The 25,172-nt window shown below is 49.3% G+C and overlaps 1 protein-coding gene across 4 annotated transcripts in view; it reads left to right on the forward strand.

Moving 5' to 3' along the window:
• Positions 1–15,921, forward strand: part of PLXDC1 (plexin domain containing 1) — a 90,095-nt gene extending 74,174 nt beyond the window's left edge. Inside the window, exons 10-14 of one of the 4 annotated variants that reach the window (XM_033183224.1) lie at positions 3,321–3,381; positions 4,443–4,578; positions 10,219–10,254; positions 12,727–12,887; positions 15,091–15,891. In XM_033183224.1, coding sequence (XP_033039115.1) covers positions 3,321–3,381; positions 4,443–4,578; positions 10,219–10,254; positions 12,727–12,887; positions 15,091–15,210 — 514 coding nt within the window. In that variant the 3' untranslated portion in view covers positions 15,211–15,891. Of the gene's footprint in view, positions 1–3,320; positions 3,382–4,442; positions 4,579–8,995; positions 9,389–10,218; positions 10,255–12,726; positions 12,888–15,090 lie in introns of those variants that run through there. The other 3 variants (XM_033183222.1, XM_033183223.1, XM_033183225.1) reach the window with 3 other exon arrangements.
• Positions 15,922–25,172: the final 9,251 nt, after the last annotated feature.

Here is a 25,172-nt window from a genome sequence, read left to right on the forward strand (position 1 = left end):
TTTTAAGGCAATCTCGAAAATTGCTAAATTATAGTCTCTGAGTTCCCGTGCAGCTGTCGTGCTGCCCCTTTCCAATGCTCCTTTCCAGTGCCTCTCTCTCTCCTCTCTCTCTCTCTCTTTTCCTTCCTTCCTTCCTTCCTTCCTTCCTTCCTTCCTTCCTTCCTTCCTTTCCTTCCTTCCTTCCTTCTTTCTTTCTTTCTTTCTTTCTTTTTTTGAAACAGAGTTTTGCTTTTGTTGCCCAGGCTAGAGTACAATGGTGCGATCTCGGCTCACTGCAACCTTCACCTCCCGGGTTCAAGCGGTTCTCCGGCCTCAGCCTCCTGAGTAGCTGGGATTACAGGCACACACCGCCACACCCAGCTAAATTTTTTGTATTTTTTTAGTAGAGACGGGGTTTCACCATGTTGGCCAGGCTTGTCTCAAACACCTGACCTCAGGTAATCCACCTGTCTCGGCCTTCCAAAGTGTTGGGATTACAGGCGTGAACCGCTGCCCCTGGCCCCAATGATTTCCTTTGCCTCCGCGCCATGGCCCACTCTGGAGTCTAAGGGTAACATTAATTCCAGGATTCCTTTGCTCCTTTCCAGTATCCTGCTGCAAGTGTAGAAGTTCTCGCCTTTATAGGCAGCCTGCCTAGCACACAGGACATGGCTCTGGGCCCTGAGGGGATGGGCTGTGTCCATCAGGTCTCCCAGGTGTTCTTCCCACCAGCTGTGCTTTCATTCACTCTCTTGGGAGCCTCAGATTGTTTACCCTGTAAAATGGGCTGGGGTCATGTGACTCAGGAAGCTGTGGGAACAAACACACTGTTATTTAAACTCCTCGAACAGTTTTTGTTTTGTTTTGTTTTGAGACAGGGTCTTGCTCTGTCATCCAGGCTGGGGTGCAGTGGTGCAATCACAGCTCACTGTGGCCTCAACCTCCTGGCTCAAGCAATCCTCCTGCCTCAGTCTCCCCTGTAGTTAAAACCACAGGTGCATACCACCACACCCGGCCATTTTTCTAATATTTTGTAGAGATGGGGTCTCAATTTGTTAGCCAAGCTGGTCTTGAACTCTTGGGTTCATGTGATCTGTCCTCCTCAGCCTCCCAAAATGCTGGGATTACAGGTGTGAGTCACCGTACCCAGGCTATCAAGAAGCATTTTGACAAAGCATTCAGCGTCCTTTGCATGATACTCACAGAGCCTCAGAAAGAATACCTAGGATAGACCCCAGGTTGGTTCTTCCTGGAGCAGAGCATTGCAGAGTAGTCTGCAGACTGTGAGGCTCTCCTTATACCTGGATGGCTTGTAAAATGCAGATTCCTGGGCCCCATCCCACTGAATATGATCCTCTGGGACCAGGATCCCAGGAATCTGATTTTTGAAGTTGTCCCTCTTGTACCTTTCAAATTTGAGAACCATGGTCTCTGCGATGGAGAGATGGCCTCCAGATGAGCCCTGGGATCCTGGGGCTGCCTGCCACCACATGACTCAGCTTTCACAAGCGCTGAGCCATAAGAACTGCAAAATGGGTCAGATGACAGCCAGACCCTCCCATCAATGCAACCCCCATTTAAAGCATACGCCCAAATTCAGAGACCATGAGTTTAATGAGGGTTGGGCCCTCCTCAACACCAGGAGGTTGGTCAGGCTGGGGGAAGGGCAAGGCCTCTGATTGTGTGCATCTGCAGGGGTTGTGTCAGCAAAGAGGAGCACAGAGAAACTCCACCCGGGGGAGCTCGGCTGGTGCGAGCTGGAAATCATCTCATCCCCAGGCGCCCCATGGGCCTGGGCTCACTCCTGCATACTGTCCTTTCTTACAAGCTCTCTGAAGCCTCAGCTGCAACTGAGAGCTGAACCCATGTCCCCACAAACCCGGAGGGCAGGGCCAGCTGACATGGTCTGTCTGCCAACAGCTGCAGTCAGTCCCCGCATGGTTCTCTGCTCCCCTCCCCTCCACCCAGTCTGCCTTTCACAGCCTCCCAGAGCTTTCCTCCTTGCTCTTGGGCTGGAATGGATTTAAACAATTTCATCTCTCATGGCAGGTGCCCCCCCCCGGCCCCGCCATGGCCCAGTCTGGAGTCTAAGGGTAACGTTAATTCCAGGATTAGCTCCAGAAATGGGAGTCATAAACCCATACCAAAGGCTCAATCTTTTAAAGAATCAGTTAGCATGGTCTAAAAGAACTTTTTTTGCTTGTTTGTTTTTGTTTTTGTTTTTAAGCGACAGGGTCTTGCTCTGTCACCCAGGCTGGAGTGCAGTGGTGCCATCATAGCTCACTATAGCCTTAAATTCCTGGGCTCCAGCAATCCTCCTGCCTCAGCCTCTCAAAACGTTGGGATTACAGGCATGAGCCACCACACCCAGCCCTAAAAGAAACTTTAGTTCTCAGCCTCCAATAGCCTTCCTAATCCTCCATCCCCCAAAGTAGTGGGCATAGAGGGCCTGACAGAAGGAGAGTGTGGCTGGCTCAGTTCAGCCATCCCTGCTGCAGGAGGAGCAGCTCAGAGCCCAGAGGCATCTGTAGAAGGAAAGACTGACAGCTCTTGGCAAGCCTTGGCCCTTGGCCTCACTGAACTTCAGTGGGTGCTGGTGCAGTTAACCTGCTGAGAGTTCCTTCTCGGCACTGGTGGTTCATGATGTTATTCTTCCTATGCAGATGTCCCTGGGCTTGAGTAGGGCTTGGTGGGTTCCCCTAGCACCAAAGAGTAAAGAACGAAAAGTTGGGAATGATCCATGGAGAGCATTCTCTGGTGCATCATCATGCCCCCATCCTTTCCCTACAGGGGTGCTTGGTGTCTTCCAGCCCAGCTGAGCTGCCCAATGCCCTCTCTGGAGACCCTTGTCAGCCAGTTGTAAATCTCTCCCAGCCTCTGGCAAGATCATCATTTCTGCCCTTGAATGATCACATGGGAGGTGTTGACTAAATCTGCTGATGCCTACCTTTAGCCCCACTCTCCTTCCCAAGTTTAGGCCCCTCAACAACCAGGATGAAAACACGTATGTGAATTGCCTGGATTCTCAGCAGTGTCATGGCAGCTCACAGTCAAGACGACCTTGAGGATCACTGGAGCTCATGCAGTCCTGCTAGCCCCTACACCTACTCACGTGGGCAGATGACGCCTTGGTCCTGGGGAGCTGGGTCAGAAGGAAGGCAGGGATGCCACAAATACCTTCATCTTCCAGGGAAGTAGAGGGAACAGGAGTGCTTGACTACCTCAGCCTGGGGACCTTAGCTCCTCTTCTCACTATCAGCAGAGAGCTGTTACTGAACAGTGAAAGGGGAGGGCTTCTTTGTCGATCCCATCATACCTCTGATCTTTTGGTCCTCCTGCAGATGCTCCAGTGGCTTTGACCGCTATCGCCAGGAATGGATGGACTATGGCTGTGCACAGGAGGTGAGAAGCATAGGTATCGGCTGCAACTCCTGTGCCAGGTGGTGGGGAATAAAAGGGAGACCGGTAGAGCCCGTTCCTGCAAACTCCTCTCAAGGGGGCATTAGCTCTTGGCAATATCCTCCCCTCTCTCTGAGATTTCTTTTCCAGACTGCCCTGAGACAATCAGACCCACTTTGGAAGGTTTCAGAGAGCTCTGTGGGTCTCTGAGACGAGCATTCTGATGCCTTGGCCTTAAGTGGGCAGCTCTCAAGGAATTCTTTTGGTGCATGCAGAGGGAATGTTAGGCATGGCCTCAGCCACTGCTGGCTCCTCTGGAAGACTGTGCACCTGCTGACATTAATGACGCACTTGCTGAGCCTCTGGTCCTCTGACTTTTAAGGAAGGCAGTCATTCTGGGAGTAAGGAGGGTGATTCCGGGCATCTCCTTTTTATAATCCCATCCAGGTTCCTTCTCGCTGAAAGAATTTTCCAGTACACTCAACACTGATTCTGGATGGAAAGCATCCTATTCTCACACCATAGACTAACACAGATGAGTCTATTCATCTGTGCCCTCTTTTTTTTTCTTTTTTGCCCCCTCCCTTTATCTCTTCTTGCAAAGCAAGCATACTACATGTGCCAAGCACGTGAATGTGAGTTGCCCTACCCTCGCTCTTATTTAGGCTGCCCCAGAAGCTGGGGCCATTGCCCCCATTGATCAGAGGGGAAAACGGGGGCTCAGAGAAGTTTAATGAATTGGCCTGCATCTCACAGCTAGAAGGTGATGGGCCCAGCATTTAAATATCAACTCTCCAGACCCCATGGCCATGCACTCACCACGGTCTATTTATTAGTCTGAGTCTGGGCTTAAAAAAACATCCTGTCCAGCCTCCTACTTCTGAAGTTAGCTGTTGGTGACCATTCAGATTTGCTCTATTTATTTAAGATTGGCATCTCAGCTCCTTCCTTGAGGGAGGATTTGAAGCAGCTGACAGATAAATTGCCGTGTAAGATAAGATGCTTTCAGGATGAAGGGAAAGGTGTAAATGCATTCGGGACACAGCACTGGCTCTCTCCTGCAGGCAGAGGGCAGGACGTGCGAGGACTTCCAGGATGAGCACCACACCTCGGCCTCCCCTGACACTTCCCTCAGCCCCGATGGTGGAGACCTCACCACTACCTCCTCCTCCCTCTTCATCGACAGCCTCACCACAGAAGGTAAGTCCTGAGCCCAGGTGGGGAGCAGAGAGGAGGCCAGGAAGGAGAGCTACCCCTCTGGGGCCCCTCTCTCTCCCTGACAGCGATGATCTTATGGGATGGGAACTGCCCCATCCTTTTATAGCTAAGGGGGCCTGAAGTGCAGACAGTTGAGGTCACTTGCTGGTGAGAAGTAGAGCCAGATTCAGAACTTGAGCTCTACTCTTGTGCTCTAACCACTGTGCGGGCCCACATCAGGGCTACAGACAGAATTCACTGTGAAGCGGGGAAATATTAATATCCCAGCCCAGTGCCAGGTATTTTATATAACTTATCTCAGCTAATCTTAATAGCAGTCCTCACAGAAGCTGAAAAGGCTCATCCCTGTAGCAGATATGAACTCAATCTATACACTCAGGTGTGAGAGAAAGGCTGCCTTGTGTTTCTGTAAGTTCCCCTGGCTTCTCACTTTCAGGCCCTGGAGTGATGGATGGGGAATTCCACCTCAGCTGTCCATCCACCCTGACTATTCAGGTCTGGCCGTCCAGGGGCTTCCCTGCTCCTGGAGTGATGGATGGGGAATTCCACCTCAGCTGTCCATCCACCCTGACTATTCAGGTCTGGCTGTCCAGGGGCTTCCCTGCTACCTGGAGGCCTGGGGGTCTTGGTTAAAGCTGCCAGAGGTCCATCCCCCTGAATGCACCAGGCAGTGTCCCAGAAAGCCTTGTGCAGGCTCCTCTGGTCCTAGGCCTCAAATCTCTTCCCTTTCTTCCATGCCCCCTCCAGGATTCTGTAGCTATGTCTGAGACATTCCTCTCCTTTATCCTTTTTCAATACCCTGCATCTCAGCCAGGCACAGTGGCTCATACCTGTAATCCCAGCACTTTGGGAGGCTGAGGTAGGCGAATCACTGGGTTCGAGACCAGCCTGGCCAACATGGTAAAACCCCATCTCTACTAAAAATACAAAAATTGGCTGGGTGCGGTGGCTCACGCTTGTAAACCCAGCACTTTGGGAGGCCGAGGTGGGCGTATCATGAGGTCAGGAGTTTGAGACCAGCCTGGCCAACACAGTGAAACCCCATCTCTACTAAAAATACAAAAATTAACTGAGCGCGGTGGTGGGTGCCTGTAATCCCAGCTACTTGGGAGGCTGAGGCAGGAGAATTGCTTGAACCTGGGAGGCGGAGGTTGCAGTGAGCCGAGATTATGCCACTGCACTCCAGCCTGGGCAACAGAGCTAGACTCCATCTCAAAAAAAAAAAAAAAAAAAATACAAAAATTAGTCAGGCTTGGTGGTGGGCGCCTGTAGTCCCAGCTACTCAGGAGGGTGAGACAGGAGAATTGCTTGAACCTGGGAGGTAGAGGTTGCAGTGAGCCAAGATCATGCCACTGCACTCCAGCCTGGGTGGCAGGGTAAGACCCTGTCTCAAAACAAAACAAAACAAAACAAAACCCCGCATCCAGCTTTGAAAGTCCCTTCCCCTTAGGCTAAGACTGAAAGAATTGTGGATTCTTTATAGCCTCCCCTGAACCAAATATCTGCTTGAAAGGAATAATGGTAAGAAGGAAAGGAAAGAAGAAAAAAGTTAATATTTTAAAACATTATTCAGCCACTATTTTCTTCCCCCTCTAACCCTATGTTAGGAATTTTCTTTTTTTAAGACAGGGTCTCACTGTTGCCCAGGCTGGAGTACAGTGGTGTGATCATGGCTCACTGCAGCCCCCAGCTCCTGGGCTCAAGCAATCCTCCCACCTCAGCCTCCCAAGCAGCTGGGACTGCAGGCATGTCCATACCTGGCTAATTTTTAAAAATTTTTTTGTAGAGATGAGGTCTCACTATGTTGCCCAGGCTGATCTCAAACTTCTGGGCTCAGGTGATCCTCCTGTCTCAACCTCTAAAAGTGCCGGGATTATAGACCTAAGCCCCCATGCCTGGCCCACAGTCCTTTCTTATAGATAAAGAAAGAGGCTCGTAAAGCGGCAAAGTAGGTTATTCAAGGTTATGTGAGGGGTAAGTGGTGAGATGTTCTTTCCACAGTGTCCCCTCTCTTTTTTCTTTAGACCTAGTCTTGCTCTGTCACCTAGGCTGGAGTGCAGTGGTACAATCTTGGCTCACTGCAACCTCTGCCTCCCAGGTGCAAGCAATTCTCCCACCTCAGACTCCCAAGTAGCTGGGGCTACAGGCGCACACCACCACACCCAGCTAATTTTTGTATTTTTAGTAGAGACGGGGTTTCGCCATGTTGGCCAGGCTGGTCTCAAACTCCTGACCTTGTGATCCACCCACCTCGGCCTCCCAAAGTGCTGGGATTACAGGCGTGAGCCACCAAGCCTGTTGTGTCCCCTGCCTTTCCTAGAAAACTAGAGAACAAGGGCAGGGACCCATGGACCTGGCTGGGGGGACGTTGTGGAGGAGAATGAATGAATGATAGAAAGCACCAGCATTTTGGGGGACCAACTCTATGCCCAGTAGGGTGCTAAAGTGGCACGTAAATTAATATTCAGTCCTCCCAACAATCCTGGATCTTGACACTGTTATATCCCTGTTTTATAAAGGAGACACTAAGGCTCAGAGAGGCAGATGACTTTCCCAAGGTCACACAGCCAAGAAGGGATAGAGTCAGGTTTTATCTAGCTCCAAAAGCAGAGATCTTTCCCCTCAACCCCATTGCCTCTCTTGGTGCTGAAAGAAATGGAAAAGGCTCTATGTGAATTCAGGGTCAGGGTAGAGTAGCAAAATGTGGGAAAGTGAGGCAGATTCCGACAGCTCCCATTACTCTGAAGTTGCTCCGGAATAACGAGCTGGCACTGAGAGCAGAGCACGTGGTGGTGCTGCAGGGGATTCAGTGAAAAAGAAGTAGAGGCTGGGAGAGGAGGCTCACGCCTGTAATCCCAACACTTCGGGAGGCTCAGGCAGATGGATCACTTGAGCTCGGGAGTTCAAGACCAGCCTGGGCAACATGGCAAAACTATGTCTCTACCAAAAATAAAAAATTAGCCGGGCGTGGTGGCACTCATGTGTAATTCCAGCTACTCAGGAAGCTGAGGTGGGAGGATCGCCTGAGCCTGGGAGGTTGAGGCTGCAGTGAGCTATGATTGTGCCACTGCACTCTAGCCTGTCTCAAAAAACACTGTCTCAAAAAAAGAAAAAGAAAGAAAGTAAAAAGAAAAGAAAAAAAAAAGAAGCAGAAAGAAACTTTGCCCTTTGGGGAATTGGTGACTGAGTCCAGGGGTAACCTTCCAGTCAAAGAAAGCTCCTCTTACAAGGAGGTAGTCCCTGCTTAGTTAACCCCAGTTAACCCCCTAGGCTTACTGAGGGCATGTTCTGAGCCCAGCACTGGGCCAGGAGGGCTGCAAACACACCCTGCCCCATCCAGAGGGTTTAGCCAGACAGTATCTGGTGGAGCCACAGTGTCAGAGGCTAGAAGGGGGGCTGTGGTGGCATGGGGAGCCCAGGGCACGCCGCTTGGGGGCCAAGCCTAAATTCTGACTTGTTATTACTGAGCCCCCTGGGCTGTCCTACAGCCCACCACATAGGTCCTCTGTCCTACAGTGGTGGTGAGTTCTGTTTGCCAGTTTTATTATCTGTGTACATCCCCTGCCAGCTCAGGAATGGGTCTCACTTCTATGTTTTGTGTAATTGTTCCCAGCAGAAAACATTCATTAGAGTAAAAAGTGAAGACAGTTAGGGCTCTATGTCCTTCCAGTCCTGGAAGAGGTGGCAAAGATTCTGAAGTTACACCTGTAAGAGAAAAAACTTTTTGGAGGGTGGTACGGGATCTTGCTATGTTACCCAGGCTGGACTTGAACTCCTGGGCTCAAGGATCCTCCCGCCTCAACCTACTGAGTAGCTGCAGGTACGTGCCATTGTGCCTGGTTTATAAGAAAAAACATTTTTAATGATGACTTCCCCCGACATGCCCAAGTTGCAAGGCATCTTGGCAGGACAGCTTGAGTCACTCTCCTGCCTGTGTGGTTACAGCCCACACAGGGAGACTTGCAGAGGTAGGCGTGGAATAGAGTCTTTCCTGACCATTCTATGAGGGTACAGGCTCCAACAGGGAGATGTGAACAAAGGGACCCAGCAGGGGCCTGCCTGGGCAGGACAGAGGTAGAAAGCAGCAGGGCAGGAGGAGTGGGAGACATGGGGGCTAGATTTAAGAGCTGTTCACTCGCAATCAAACGCTACTCACTTAAATGAACCAGAAGACCTCTGAGTGGCAAGTAGCTGTCACAAAGCCCATGCATTTTATTCCAAAGAGAGACAGGCACTCACCCAGAACAACTATGTGCCAAAGGGCTTATCTTACAAGCAACAGAACAGAACACCTTGATAGCCACAAGAGTGACAACTAACAACAGAAAATGACCACTCATTTGATCAACATTGCATGCATTGCTTCCTGCGTGAGTTCTCATGTGATTCATTAACTCAGGAACCAATGTACATGACATGGAGCCCCAGCAAGATGGCAGCTGGGAAGCAGCCCTTGGTGAGTGGGAGGGAGGCTCTGTTGGCACAGTGTGATCACCTTCAGTCGCTCTGGGAGGGACTGGCAGTGGGCGGCACTGTGTCCTTTTGTCTGCCAGTGGTAGGTGCAGACTGGGCTGTAACTGATTTTCAGTGGTCTAGATTTGCAACAAGTTGATTCAAATCAAGTTAATTTTCCCAGTGATATTTAAGTTACTTTGCTTAGTTTTGATGAATCAATTCATTATTTTCAATCTGCAGTAACAAAATAGATTCAAAGTTATGTTTAAATACCTTGGTAGGCCAGGTGAGGTGGCTTTCGCCTGTAACCCCAGTGCTTTGAGAGGCTGAGGTAAGAGGATTGCTTGAGCCCAGGAGTTGGAGACCAGCCTGGGCAACACAGTGAGACCTCATCTCAAAAAAATCTTTGTTAATTAGCCAGGTGCAGCTACTTGGGAGGCTGAGGTGGGATGGTCACTTGAATTCAGGAGGTCGGGGCTGCAGTGAGCTGGGATTGTACCACTGCACTTCAGACCATGTGATAGAGCAAGACCTCTCTCTATAGATAGATAGATAGATAGATAGATAGATAGATAGATAGATAGATAGATAGATAGATAAATAAAGTTCAGGTGCTTCAGGCAAGAATCTTCAGTCATTTACAGCATTCTCCTGACATGAAACTCTTGCTTTTCTTTCCCCATAAAAATCTGCATGGGAAGGAACCATAGGAAGGGTGGACCCTTGAAACTTACTTAGAAAGCCACAGGCGACAGGTCTCGAGGTATAGACAAAAAGTGGGTTGGGACTGTCTCCTGCACACTGCAGTCCCAGGGAGTCTCCAAGCTGATCTCATCTTGTGACACATACAGTCCCTCTTCAAACCCATACTCAGCTCTCTATTGCCCCGCAGAAGAACGTGCACAGCCTCCTATTGCTCTCCTGGCAGCCGGCCCTCCACTCCCAGCCTCATCTCTCACCAGCCCCCGCTCATATACTCCCCACCCTCCAGCTACACTCAATTGCTGTGTGATGTTGAGCAAGTCTCCTCCCCTCTCTGAGCCTCAGTTTCCTTACCTCTAAAATGAAAGTTTGGGCTGAACCTCCCTAAAGTCCCATCTGGATTCGGAGTGACAAAGGCCATTATGAGTCCACTAATCTCGCTCCTTCTGTCCTCTCTCTTTGAAGATGACACCAAGTTGAATCCCTTTGCAGGAGGAGATGGTGAGTACAGAACTACCTGCCCTCAGCGTCAGACCCAGCGCCTCTTGGACCCACCCCAGAAGAGGGTGCAGCAGTTGCCTGCACTATTTTTATGAGTGTGGAGAGAGCAACTGCAGCCTGAGCATCCCAGGCCTTCTGCTGGGTGGGAAGGCAGGGGTGCTTCTAGGTACAGGTGCCCTAGATTGAAGGAACATGTCTACCCAACATTTCTCATCTCAGCCATGAACCTCCTGTGGTTCTTCTCCTGGCTCTCTGCCCTTGAATATTCACTGCCCAGAAAGGAGTGGGAGGAGGGGAAGGACTGAGCCAGGGCAGGCATGGGTGGGGCCTGTGGCCATCCCCTCCCATCCCCATGGGCTCACAGTCAGCGAGGGATGGAGAGCAGCTTCTTTCCTCACTCAGGCTGGCAGGGGACATAAAATGGTCCACTACAATTTTTGCAGGGTGCCAGAAGGTGGGACTCCCTGCAGCCTCCTAGGATTACCTAGAAGGATAATCTCCTTTCTGAGGGTGGGAGCTGCCCCCACCTCCCCTGCCCTTTGCCCAGAGCCAGCTCAGGCCTTTGTTGCAACCTGTGCAAGAGTAGAGATGAAAGTGCCTTCCAACTCCAGGGGCTGGAGATTGGCATCTGGGCTTCCAGCAGGAGAGGAAAGATTATTAGTGCAGCACAGTGTGATGGTGTCCCCCAGCAGAGATGGAGCCACTGCTCCTCCATAGGCAGTGGGTGTGAGAGTGTGTGTGTGTGTGTGTGTGTGTGTGTGTGTGTGTGTTGTGGGGGTGGTTGGGCCATAATCCCCTCACTCTGCACCATGTGCTCATCAGCAGAAGCCCTTATCATCAAATCATCAGAGCCGCTGCAGGCTGCGGGCTGATTGCCATCCAGGTCAGGGGAGGTTCACCTGGGGCATTTCATCTCAGTCCTCCCACCTGTTGGCAGACAGACGCTCTAGCCATGCCCTGGAATGCCCCAGGATAGTTTCTCTCCTGGGTGTCCTCTGCTTACAGAGTGCAGTGCAGAGCAGAGCAAATGGGATGGGGAGGACAATGATTTTGAGTGCATGCAACATCCCATTAAAACTCGCCACCCCTAGTTGCCTTCCAACCCACCCACTAACTGTGTAGGAAGAATGCAACATTTTCGTTGCCAGCCTGCTCATCTGTCTTCTCTACCTCATTATCTCTACATTCCTTTAGGATAGGGTAAAGAGGCAAATAGCCACCCCAGGTAGTGTCAGGCAACTAGGTTTTTTAGTGGTGGGCACGGAATTTGTGTGTCTGTGGGGAAATCACTTAACCTCTCTGTTATTTCCATTACCTCAGTCATGCACAAAAGGGGTTGAGCTTCCAGCTCTGTGGAAAATACTCTCTCCCCCTGGGACGTATTTCAAATGCCTAGGATGTTCTCAGAGAGTGCCTGTTAGCTTATTAGCTTCCAGAGGACCTACATCATTCCATATACTTTCTTTGAGCTTCTCTGACAGGCCTGCCAGTTTTTTTGTTTGGTTCGAGATGGAGTCGCACTCTGTTGCCCATGCTGGAGTGCAGTGTCAGGATCTCAGCTCACTGCAACCTCCGCCTCCTAGGTTCAAGCTATTCTCCTGCCTCAGCCTCCTGAGTAGCTGGGACTACAGGCGTGTGCCACCATGCCTGGCTAATTTTTGTATTTTTAGAAGAGATGAGGTTTCACCATGTTGGCCAGGCTGGTCTTGAAATCCTGACCTCAGGTGATCCACCTGCCTTGGCCTCCCAAAGTACTGGGATTAGAGGAGTGAGCCACCGTGGCCAGCCCCTGCCAGTTTTTCTAAGAGCTGAGGACACAGAGTTGAATAAGACATCATCCTTGCCCTCCAAGAGGTCACAATCTGGAAGTGGACAGTGATAGGAAAAACTATGGTCATTTGCCATCATAATATAGCTAATACTTATTGAAGTCATCCAAAATGGGAGACATGGTCCTCAGTGCTTGACATGAATCATCTCATTTTAACCTTCACAATAACCTCATTAGGTGGGTATTATTATCCTTGTTCAACAGAAGTGATAATGAAGACACAGAAAGGTTATATAATTTGCACAAGGCCACACAGCTAGTAAGTGGCAGAGCATAGATTTCAACCCAGGCAGCCAGATTTCAGATCCCAAACTCTTAACCCTCAGATGCCCTTTGTGAATTCCTTAATAGCACTTATGTAGTGGCACAGATATCAGAGAGAACTACTCTTATGATCCTTGTTAGACATTTGGGGCAACTTTTAGGTGATTTTGGAAAACTACCCAGATGGTGTCAAGCACAACATGAATGCCTTACTCATAATGATTCCAACTCCCACCCAACCTCTTCCTGTATTTGATACGTGGACCCAAAGGCTCTGTCGGCTTTCATCTCTGAGACTTTGTTAGAACCCAAGACCCCATGGTTCCACCTTCCCTGCTCCCATGCAGCCCCTGCCTGCCCTAATGATCTCTCCACAGGCCTTCAGAACAACCTGTCCCCCAAGACAAAGGGCACCCCTGTGCACCTGGGCACCATCGTGGGCATTGTGCTGGCAGTCCTCCTCGTGGCGGCCATCATCCTGGCTGGAATTTACATCAATGGCCACCCCACATCCAACGCTGCGCTCTTCTTCATTGAGGTCCGTGTCATCTGTGGCCGTAGGGCTGGCTGCCATCTGCTTCTGCATCAGCGTCTCCTGGGCCATTCGTTCCCTGAATCTCCCTTTCTCCCTCTCCCCTGCCACATACCTGAGAAGACCTCATCCACCCCATCCTGATACATTTCAATATAGCTGGCCCCCATTAAGTCCTGCACCCTGAGAAATCAGCACCTCAGAACTCCCTCGGCCCTCCTGTCCTGTGGAACAACCCCTCTGCTTTTGTTCCCCCATTCGTGAAATCAGAAAAGAATCCCCGGAGGAAAGAAAGAAGGCCACAGTGCCACACAGTGCCCATCTAGTGGCTGTGCAGCCTATCTCTAGTGATTTATGGTCTCTCATGCCCAAATGCCAGGCTCAGTTCTTACTCAAAGCCATGATGGAACCAGGGTCTCTGCCTCTTTTGCCTACTGATACCTGCCTTTAAGGTTAAAATTGAGGGGCACGTGCAGTGGCTCCTTCCTAAGATCCTAGCACTTTGAGAAACCGAGGCAGGATTACTTGAGCACAGGAGTTTAGAGACTAACCTGAGCAACAGAGCGAGACTCCGTCTCTACAAAAATTTTAAAAATTATCCCAGCATGGTGGCACGCACCTGTGGTCCCAGCCACTTGGGAAGCTGAGGTGGGAGGATCCCTTGAACCCAGTGGTTTGAGGCTGCAGTGAGCCCTGATCATACCACTGCACTCCAACTTGGGTGATAGAGGAGACCCCATCTCTAAAATAAAAATGAAATAGACAAGCAAAATAATGATAAGAGCTGCCCTCTGGGAGCTTTAATTGAGGATGCTAAGTTTTGAATGTCTCAATTCTGAAGAGCCAGCCTGAGGGGCAGCATGGGATGTGAGGCTCAGCCTCCTTCACTTGGGGCCACAGAGCTCAGCAGCTCCTGCCCCCAATCCTCCACTTCTGGCTTCTTACAAGTTCCCCACAGGGTGCAGCAGTGGTGCTTCTGTGACCTTAGTCTCCTCCACGTGGGTCACGAGCCCACCAGCCTCATTACCCACAGGCCTAGGTCGTTCCCCCAATTTCTTTTTCTTTTTCTTTTTTTTGAGATGTAGTCTTGCTCTGCCACCCAGGCTAGAGTGCAGTGGCGTAATCTCGGCTCACTGCAACCTCTGCCAACCGGGTTCAAGCGATTCTCCTGCCTCAGCCTCCTGAGTAGCTGGGATTACAGGCACGTGCCACCACACCTGGTTAATTTTTGTATTTTTAGTAGAGACGGGGGTTTCAGCATCTTGGCCAGGCTGGCCTTGAACTCCTGACCTCCTGATCCACCTGTCTCAGCCTCCCAAAGTGCTGGGATTACAGGTGTGAGCCACCGTGCCTGGCCCTATTTCCCCAGTTTCTTAGGAGGCTTAGCCAATCTGAAGTCTTAGCCTACCTGGGTTAACACCTGGGAACTGCAGATCCCCAGGCCACAGGGATTCTGACAGGGCAGGTCTAAGGCAGGCCCAGGAATTAGCATTTTATTTATTTATTTTTGAGAAAGAGTCTCACTCTGTCACCAAGGCTGGAGTGCAGTGGCACAATCTTGGCTTACTGCAGCCTCTGCCCCTGGGGTTCAAGCAATTCTGGTGCCTCAACCTTCTGAGTAGTTGGGACTACTACTGAGTAGTTGGACTACAGGCACGTGCCACTACACCCAGCTAATTTTTGTATTTTTAGTAGAGACGGGGTTTCACCATGTTGGCCAGGCTGGTCTTGCGCTCCTGGCCTCCCAAAGTGCTGGGATCACAGGCATGAGCCACTGCACAGGCCAGAATCTGTATTTTAATAAGCCCCCTGTTGACTCTGATGTGGACCCTGTGCTACCTTGGAGGGTTATCTTGGCATTTCCAGATCCCCAGGCATCATTCCAGCCATCTCTGAGCCACTTCCTCACATTGCATTCCCAGGTCTCCACTTGGTGTATTGCTGAACCTTTTAGCTATGAGTTCTACAGACCACGCAGTGAAAGATAAAGTGTCCTCCTTCCACACTCTAGCTTCAGGCAGGTTTCCCAGTGGTTGGGGGATCACAGCAGGGAACATTTTAGGGAGAGGGTTCCTGAAGGTCAGTTGTGTGGCTCCTGGTAGGCCCCAAGTGCCCCAGGGCCCTTGTAAGAGAGAGTCTTGGTTGGCTCTGTCGCGCAGGCCCCATGGTGGGGGCATGCCCGCTGACTTTGCCTCTGTGCCTTCTGCAGCGTAGACCTCACCACTGGCCAGCCATGAAGTTTCGCAGCCACCCCGACCATTCCACCTATGCAGAGGTGGAGCCCTCGGGCCATGAGAAGGAGGGCTTCATGGAGGCTGAGCAGTGCTGAGAACACCAGGTCTCCCTTGTGAAGACTTTGAGACCACAGAAAAGACAGTTAAAGCAAAGAAGAGAAGTGACTTTTCCTGGCCTTTCCCAGCATGCCCTGGGCTGAGATGAGATGGTGGTTTATGGCTCCAGAGCTGCTGCTCGCTTCGTCAGCACGCCCCAGATATTGAAGAGGGGGCCAAAAAACAACCACATGGATTTTTTATAGGAACAATAACCTAATCTCATCCTGTTTTGATGCAAGGGTTCTCTTCTGGGTCTTGTAACCATGAAACAGCAGAAGAACTAACATAACTAACTCCATTTTTGTTTAAGGGGCCTTTACCTATTCCTGCACCTAGGCTAGGATAACTTTAGAGCACTGAGATAAAACGCAAAAACAGCAACCATGCCATTTGCAAAATTAACTCTGGGATTAAAGGGGAAGCATGTAAACAGCTAACTATTTTTGTTAAAGATTTATAGGAACGAGGAGGTTTGGCTGTTGTCACATGAGAGACTGTTAGCCAACGACAAAGAAGTTCCGCAAACCCCCCCGGGACCCTTGCTGGTGTCCAGATGTCTGCGGTTGTCAGCCCCTTCCTTTCCCCCTGACCTAAACAGAAAAGACAAGGCAAAACCCACATAATTTTAAGACAGTTCTTTAGGACATTAGTCCACCATCTTCTTGGTTTGCTGGCTCTCCGAAATAAAATACCTTTCCTTGCTCCAACTCCTTGTCTCTCAATGTATTGGCTGTCACGCAGCAAGCAGAATGAATTTGGACTCAGTTACAGGCTGTCAATGGTCTGCTCTGTAGCAGTCTCAGAGCCTCCCGACCTGAAGATGGCCAGGCAGCCAGATCCCCTGCTCCTGGCCACCTAAAGCCCCTGCATATGACACAGGTTAAGTAAAGTCAAGACTGGAGCTGCTGCATTCCAGGGTCCCTAGACTCAAGCTGGTCCTCAGCCAGGTATGGTGGCTCATACCTGTAATCCCAGCACTTTGGGAGCCTGAGGCAGGTGGATCACCTGAGTCAGGAGTTTGAGACCAGCCTGGCCAACATAATGAAACTGTCTCTACTAAAAATACAAAAAATTAGCTGGGTGTGGTGGCACTTGCCTGTATCCCAGCTACTCAGGAAGCTGAGACACAAGAATCACTTGAACCTGGGAGGCAGAGGTTGCAGTAAGCTCAGATAGCGCCACTGCTCTCCAGCCTGGATAACAGAGCGAGACTCCGTCTCAAAAAAAAAAAAAAAAAAAAAGGCTGATCCTCATGGCTATAGAGTTGGCATTTTAGCCCTGGCTTCTGTAGCTCTGAAAGCCTAAAGAAGGTGTTCTCTCCATCTGTTAAACACAGTATAGCGGCTCTCAGCCCTTCGGGCATGTTATCATGGGAAGGAAGTAAAATAAGAGGAGAGAAAAGAACTCAAGGGGGAACTGCATTTTTAGGCTTTGCTCTCTTACCTTGCCCTTTCTGCTCAGAACCAATAACTTCTGCATCAAAACATGTTACAGCCTGCATCAAGGGCTTTACCCCAACCTGCGGCCCAGCTTTCCCTGGGCGAGCTTGCTATGCGCGGCCACATTTACCGTGTAGGGCTCCCTATTCTGATGGCCTGTTTGGTGCCGAGTTTATTCACTGGCCTGTTCTGGTGTCAGTGCCTGTACATACCTCCAAAGGCAGGACTTGTCTGATAAATATTTTTCCTCCTCTGAGCTGGATTTTATAGGCATTAAAGACAAGTCGGGTGGCTCAAGGGCTCCTTGAGACATACCTAGCAGGGAACTGCAGGTGGATTCTGTTGAGCAGCAAAGCACCTGAGTGGTTGGGACACAGGCAGCTGGCATGGAAGGGATGTTTTTTTGAGAAAGGGACTCACTGTGTCACCCAGGGCAAGGATGCCCAAATACACCAGGTTGGGGAGGCACCTACCAACCACTTGCTTTCCCTGGAGCCCACATGTGTCTGCGGGGCGGGGAGGCCTAGGGGTCTACGGCTGCCTGGGATGGGTGTGCACAGTGTGTGAAGTACCTACCTCCTTGCCTTGCTAGACTGTCAGTCAGTCGCAGGCCACAAGACCCATGTCTCCATCTGGTCACACTCCATAGCTACCCAGTTAATCTACTGCCTTGCTAGACTGTCAGTCGGTCGCAGGCCACAAGACCCATGTCTCCATCTGGTCACACTCCATAGCTACCCAGTTAACCTGCTGTAAACTTTGGAGAACTCCTGGATCTGTCCAAGAAACGCTTATCTGGCCAAGCATGATGGCTCGTGCCTGTACTCCCAGCACTTTGGGAGGCCAAGGTGGGAGGGTTGCTTGAGCCCAGGGGTTTGAGACCAGCTTGGGCAACAATAACAACAAAAATGCCAGGTGTGGTGGGGCGCACCTGTAGTCCCAGCTACTAGGGAGGCTGAGGCAGAAGGATCACTTGAGCCTGGGAGGTTGGGCTGCAGTGGGTCATAATCATGCCACTGTACTCCAGCCTGGGCGACAGAGTGAGACCCTGTCTCCAAAAAAAAAAGAAAAAAGAACAGAAAAGGATAAGGCTTACATTGTCAGGGATCCTATAGACAATCATCATTAACTCTATGAAATGCTTGGTTCTATTTTTTGGGAGACTTGGTCTAAGTATTTTGGCTTGAGAAATCTGTAGACCTCTCTTGGTGACACATCTCTAGTACTTTTTGTCATAAACAAACAGGCCGCCTGCCGCCAAATACCTCCACTCCCCATGCCACTGACATCCCATGGGTCAGCTAGGCTTGCTTTGACTGAGGGCGAGGCATCTGGAACTTTCTCTACCTGCAGGGGCTAGCAGCAGAGGCCTCTCTGCATCACCACCCCTTCCTCCACTCCTGACATTCTTTCCCTTCAGGGATCCAAAATGGTTGGCTGAGCTCCCAGTGAGGAAACATGTGCTAGAGTTAGGGAGTGGGACAAGTGGTGCCGTCCATGGAATCTGGCCACAACAGGAACTGCCCCACTGGCCATTTGAGACACACACAGGTGGTAGATGCTTTGCTAGTGGGCTGTGCTTCCCTCATTCAGAGCTCTGTTACAGCCCACTGTGTCCTTCAGAAGCTTGAAAGGAACCCAAATCTTTGCTGTGCTGTCCTTTTCCTTCCTCTAATTCAGACCCTCCTTTCACCAGCAGCCCCCTACCTCCACCCTCAGCTCTTCTTTGCCTGGTTTATGAAGCAGAGCTGAGGCCCCACGTTTCCAACTCTTGATTGTCACTCACATCCTCACAAAGGATAAACCATGGAGCAACTGGAAAACCATCAGCCAAGCGTTCGGATGAGTCTGGTCCACCCCCGACCAGATTCCCTTACACTTAACTCACTTCTTTCTTTGGCAATGACCCTCATGACATGTATAAAAGGTATGACTAAGAAGAGGCTGTAATCTAACATTTATTTGCTGCTATTTTTTACTCTGACTGGGGTGAGCTCTAGATTTTAATTCCAAATGTTCTTCAGAAGCAGCACCAGCTCATCATTGGGAAAGAACTCCCCCTGCAAACCAGCTAAATTTGAGAGTTTAAATTCCCTGCCCCCAAAACTTCCCACAGAGCTGGGGAGTTGGTGGCAACTTTCCAAGTCAAGGTCTTGCTTAGAAAGTCCTTCACTGCATGACCAGGTGCAGTGGCTCATGCCTGTAGTCCCAGGTACTTGGGAGCCTGAGGCAGGAGGATTGCTTGAGCTCAGGAGTTAAGGCTGCACAGAGCCACGATCATCCCACTGCATTTGTTTAAAAATAAATTTTTAAAATTTGTGTGTTTCATCAGGGGTCTCCTGTATAGCGTATCTGTGTATGTTTGTGTGTGTGTGTTTGTATACAGCCTTGTCCAATGTTTTTAGCAATAATATATGCACACACAGGTATTTTGCTGCTAAAGAGATTGGACAAGGTTGTAGCTGTGCTCAGGCTTCAGCTTGGTTTGTTAAATTAAGAGCGAGATAAACAATGACAAGAGCTGCTGGCCAACCACACTATTCAAAAAGCAAAGTGTCCACCACTAAAGCTGACCATTCATCTGGTTGCAGGCAAGGCTAAGGCTCTCTCTCCTCTAGTTCCTGGAATAGACTCACAGGTTGGCATGAAGCACTGATCAGGGGCTGCACTCAGACTCCCTGGCCATGCGAACTACACCAGAAAAGTCAGTGTCACAGATATGATGCGGCCAATCTCTATCTCCTAAAACCTACCTGAATTTAGTGATACAATTAGAAAGATCTGGAGACTGAGGGCACCCAGGCTTCTAAAACACAATGTATTCACGTGTTTAGTGTAAACTATCTGCATGGATTCTCGGTATTAATAATAAAAGGAAGCATTCTTTTACAACTCCTGCTGTGTGCAAAATAAAGTGCAAAGGATTTGGGGTGGCATTCTGAAGACCACCACACATACCTTGGTTCTGATGGCTGCTAGACTCCAACCTCTTCACTGAGACATGACCTTGGGAACAGCCTCCAGCTATCTGCTCATCAGAGGTGCTTTCTTTAACCTCCTGCACCACCTCCAAGAGAAACAGCCTAAAAAGAAATCCCAGCTGTTTACTTATATTGGGCCCGTAAATCCCTGGAAGTAAACCCCGTGCATTTTTATCTACTGTCTGAGAACACACAATAAATCTGAGAAAGTCTATGCTGTCACATTTCTGGATGCTTTGCATTTGAACAACTTTAGCCACCTCATTGTGTTTTTATTACTTTGTGGTTTTACTCACAAAACATGGTTTAGCGAACCAAAACAAAGAGAGGAAAAATGTGAACACCTCACAGCCAAAATCAATGATGCTAAATTTCAGGCTCCAAACAAGCCAATTTATAAATAAACATGCTGTGTCTGCCAAATCAAGAGGAATGTGTTAAGAGAAGACAATGTAAACTGATGGAGAAGGTGCTGAGCTGGACAGGGAGTGGGAAGGTGGGAGCTTGGCCTCAGCCCTGCCCGAGTAGCTGGGTGATGTGGGCCAAGTCACTGGACTTCTCTGGGATGGCTTCCACCTCTGTGAAATAGGAGGTACTAGACTAATTGGTCTAAGGTGGGACCTAAGCAGTCAGCTGCCTGGTTCTTTTTCAGGTCACACAGCAACTTAGACCAAAGCATGTCTTTCTCTTTCGTTATCCTGATACGGGGACCAAATTGTTCTATCCGGGACTCCCCTCGTTCTAACACACAAAGTCCTGCATCCCAGGAAGCTCCTCAATCCTGGGCACACTGGAATGCTGTAGAACCAAACCATGTGTTCTCACCTGGTGCAATAACACCAGATGTCCGCACTGAAACTTTGCAACAATAAAGGAAGACATTTGTTTGCAGGACTCCAAGCAAGGAGAATTGGGTGGCTTATGCTTAAGATATGAACTCTTGATGGCTTGTAAGGAATTTTTTTTTTTTTTAAGACAGTCTCACTTACTCTGTTGTCCAGGCTGGAGTGCAGTGGTGCGATCTCAGCTCACTGCAACTTCTGCCTCCTGGGTTCAAGCAATTCTCTGGCCTCAGCTTCCTGAGTAGCTGGGACTACAGGCATGTACCACCACGTCCAGCTAATTTTTGTATTTTTAGTAGAGATAGGTATCACTATGTTGACCAGGCTGGTCTCAAACTCCTGGCCTCAAGTGATCTGCCCATCTTGGCCTCCCGAAGTGCTAGGAGTATAGGCATGAGCCGCTGTGCCCAGCAGCAGGTAAAGATTTTAAAAGGCAGGGGTAAATTTCAGGAAAGCAGACATTACAGGTAAAATCATAAATCAATACATGGAAGCTATATGCTGGTTTGACCTAAAAAGGTCCTCTCAAAGCAGGACCCACAAGTCATAAGGTGGGTTCAAAGATTTTCTGATTTGCAATTGGTTCAGGAGGCAAAGCTTTGTCTAGACATTTGGGATCAGCAGAAAAGAATGTTAGCTCTGGCTCATGGGCATGGCCTCCTCCAGGTCCCTCAGGAAGACATTTAGAACGACCTATAGTCAGAGTCAGTCCTCAGCACCTGCTTATCTGAGGTCTACATGCCAGCGGGTCCCTTTGGAGAGGTCTGGGCTTCTGAAAAACAACTCAGGGACATTAAACGCCTGTGTGCCAGGCACCATTAAGTGACTTGCACGAGGTCACACAGCTAGTAAATTAAGATGTTATCTTTAGTTTCTAGAGGGGGACCAAATATCTCCTGACTCTAACTTCCTTAGCTATTGTTTAGACTACTATTACCTTCCTACTTATCAAGTTGCTTATTTAATTCTCAGGGCTAGCTAGGATTTCCCTGATGGAACTCAAGATTTTCCTCTATTCCCATGTGTGGGTGTCCATAGCTCCCTCTCCATGTTTGGTCACTCTACCCTTGGCACAGCCCTCCCACCCCACTGGCTGAAGAAATAATGATTTCAAGCACCTGGAAAGCACTTTAGACTCTAGAACCTTGCTAAAGTTTGGCCCAGGGTCAGGCACCATGGCACATGCCCTGTGGTCCGAACTACTTGGGAGGCTTGGGCCCAGGAGTTCGAAGCTTCAGTGAGCCATGATCACACTACTGCCCTCTAGCCTGGGGGACAGAGCAAGACCCTGCTCTAAAAAAAAATGTAAATCTGTATAATGAAGTGTGGTCCAGGCCAGGTACAGTGGCTCATACCTGTAATCCTGCTCTCTGGGAGGCCAAGACGGGAGGATGGCTTGAGGCCAAGAGTTCGAAACCAGCATGAGCAACATAGCGAGACCTTATCTCTACAAAAAATAAATAAACAAATAAATAAAATAATAAAGTGTGGTCCAGTCAGGCAGCATTAGCATTCCCTGGGGTTAGTTGGAAATGCGGCACTCAGGCCCCAGACCTACTGAGTCAGAATCTGTATTTGAGCAGCTCCCCAGGTGATTCCTGGGAAGTGCATGAAAGTTTGAGATGCACCATTTAGAAAGCAATTCTACCTACATGATCGCACCCTATTGGAGAAGCATTGTTTTTCCATTTCCCAGATGAGGAAAATCAGGCTCAGGGAGGTGGCTTACTTGTTTATTCACTTGATCCACACTCACTAAACGCCTGTGTGCCAGGCACCATTAAGTGACTTGCACAAAGTCACACAGCTAGTAAGTAGAGAAAATCCCCAAGCACAGGTTTTTGGATTCCCATCTGAGGTTGTTGTCTGTGTACCTCAGGGTGTTGCCAGAACCACGTGGCCACAGTTTAATATAGAAACAGATTATGAATCATGACAGACAGACTGCTCCAGGCCTGTAGAGATCCTCAAAGAGATGCCTAGGGATGACTTCAGATCCTCGTTCTTGGCTCACAAAACTGTGAGCTTACCATCTATTTATCTGCACAGTCCCAGGAGCTTGAGAATGTCCTAGTTGTTGTTGCCTCCTTCTCATCCCACTGCCCACACTAGCGACCCTCCCACATGAATAATTAGAAGCACTCCTCACAAGCCTTACAGAGCACCAGGCGATGCCTCCATCTGATTTATCTTTTTGGATGGAGGACAATGGATTACTTCCTTCACCAAGATGGGGCCGGAGGTGCAGCAAGGAAGGAAGGGGTGTAAAATCTTTATGTGAACTGTGAAATCCAAAGAGAAATTTTGTGGGGGATGATTTTTCTGATGTTCATAAAACATTTTTACATTTGGTCACTAGAGATAGCTAAATTATGCCTACAGTTTTCCACAAAGCTAAAAGCACTGAAAAAAAAAATCACCTGAATATGGGCCAATAAAATTTCATCATATATTCCCAGAGTCTTGAGTTAGAACCTTCCCTTCCAGTTTCAGTCTTTCCCCTTCTTCGGTCTTTCCCCCTCAAAGTGTGTGTGGTTTTGTTTCTTTGTGTTTTGAGACAGGGTCTTGTTCTGTTGCCCAGATTGGAGTGCAGTGGCACGATCTCGGCTCACTGCAGCCTTTGCCTCCGGGGTTCAAGCGATTCTCCTGCCTCAGCCTCCCAAGTAGCTGGGACCACAGGTGTGTGCCACCATGCCCGGCTAATTTTTGTGGTTTTTTTTTTTTTTTTTGAGATGGAGTTTCGCTCTTGTTGCCCAGGCTGGAGTGCAGTGGCACGATCTCGGCTCACTGTAACCTCCACCTCCCGGCTTCAAGCGATTCTCCTGCCTCACCATCCCAAGTAGCTGGGATTATAGACATGCACCACCACACCTGGCTAATTTTGTATTTTTAGTAGAGATGGGGTTTCTTCATATTGTTCAGGCTGGTCTCAAACTCCTGACCTCAGGTGATCCGCCCTCCTCGGCCTCTCAAAGTGCTGGGATTACAGGCATGAGCCACTGCGCCTGGTCAATTTTTGTATTTGTAGTAAAGATGGGGTTTCTCCATGTTGGCCAGGCTGGTCTTGAACTCCTGGCCTCAAGTGATACACCCACCTCAGCCTCCCAAAGTGCTGGTATTACAAGCATGAACCATTGCATCCGGCCTTAGATCCCATTTTTAATTAACAGATGACGATGCTGCTCTCTTACGGAACATTAAGTAATTCCAAGAGCACCTCCTCAGGGCCAAAAGGGCAGCCTGCTGTAGGGCTTACCTTCCCCTTCTCAGAGCCTCACCTTTTCTCTCTCTCTTTTTTCTTTTTTTTTTTTTTTAGAGACAGGGTCTCAGTCTGTTTTCCAGGATTCCGTTCAGTGATGCAATCATGGCTCACTGCAGTCTTGAACTCCTGGGCTCAAGTGATCCTCCCACCTCAGCCTTCCAAGTAGCTGGGACTACAGGTGTGAACCACCATGCCTGGCTAATTATTTTATTTTTTGTAGAGATGGGGTCTTGTTTTTCTGCTCAGGCTAATCTTGAACTCCTGGGCTCAAGCAATCCTCCCACCTCAGCCTCCCAAAGTATTGGGATTATAGGTGTGATCCACCACGCTCGCTCAGCTGCAGCCTCCCCTCTCTGCAGCTGCTGACACCCATCTCTGTTCCCTGGGGCTCTTCTCCCCCAGGCCCATTACAGGCTGAGCAGAATCCTCCCAGCTGTGCTCACTCTTCCCTCTGCCTCTGTAGACAAGCACTTAGCCCTCTTTCACCGTGAAGGAGGAGCCACGACTAACAAAATTAGGCAGAGGTAAACATTACTTACAATCAAAGGTCCTGGTCTACTGATTTTTGGCCTCTGCTATGGTACTGCTGGTGGTGCTGCTGGCAGTTCACATTTACTGGGTGCTTCCTATGTTCCAGGCACATTTTAGGAGATTTACTTGTATTGTCATCTGGGGATGGGTGCTATTGCTACCTCTACCCTACACAGGAGGCCACTGAGGCACAGCACAATAGGGAACTGTATTTTTTGTATTTTACTAGAGATAGAGTTTTGCCATATTGCCAAGGCTGGTCTCGAACTCCTGTCCTCAAGTGATCCGTCCAACTCAGTCTCCCAAAGTGCTGGGATTACAGGCATGAGCCACCGTGCCCAGCCTGATCTTTAATTTTTTTCTATAGAGATGGGGTCTCACTATGTTGCCCAAGCTGAGACTTCTTAAAAAGGGACAGCACAAAATGACATGGGGTTTAGTATCAGTAGGTTTGAGTTCAACCTCAAGCTTCCATAACTCTTGTCAGGAACCTTAAGCAAGTCACTTAACTATCCTGAGTTTGAGTTTCTTAATTTAAAAAAACCAGAGAACTGAAGATTAGTGTGGCGATGCATATGAACATATTCTATAAACCAGAATGCTGGACAAATGCTAATCTATTATTGAATTCAGCACTTCATTTCAGCGGAGCTAGGAATTCCGTATTTGGAGCCACCTTGACTGGAAATGTCTGAAAAAGCTGCTTCCGGTCGCATGCCTTTTGGGCTCCGTGGGCAGCCATTACTGAATAAAACTTAAGGACGGCATTGAAACCAGGATGGGCCGCTGCAGCATTTGGAAAGACCAGGACTGCATACAGAAGGTCAAACTAGGAAAATGCTGTGAACAGAGAAAGCCGTGGGGGTGGTCCCACGCCAAGTAAGCGTATGAAATCTCAAGCCC

The sequence above is a fragment of the Trachypithecus francoisi genome, unplaced genomic scaffold (assembly GCF_009764315.1).
Source record: "Trachypithecus francoisi isolate TF-2019V2 unplaced genomic scaffold, Tfra_2.0 Lachesis_group20, whole genome shotgun sequence".
In the NCBI taxonomy this organism is placed as follows: domain Eukaryota; kingdom Metazoa; phylum Chordata; class Mammalia; order Primates; family Cercopithecidae; genus Trachypithecus; species Trachypithecus francoisi.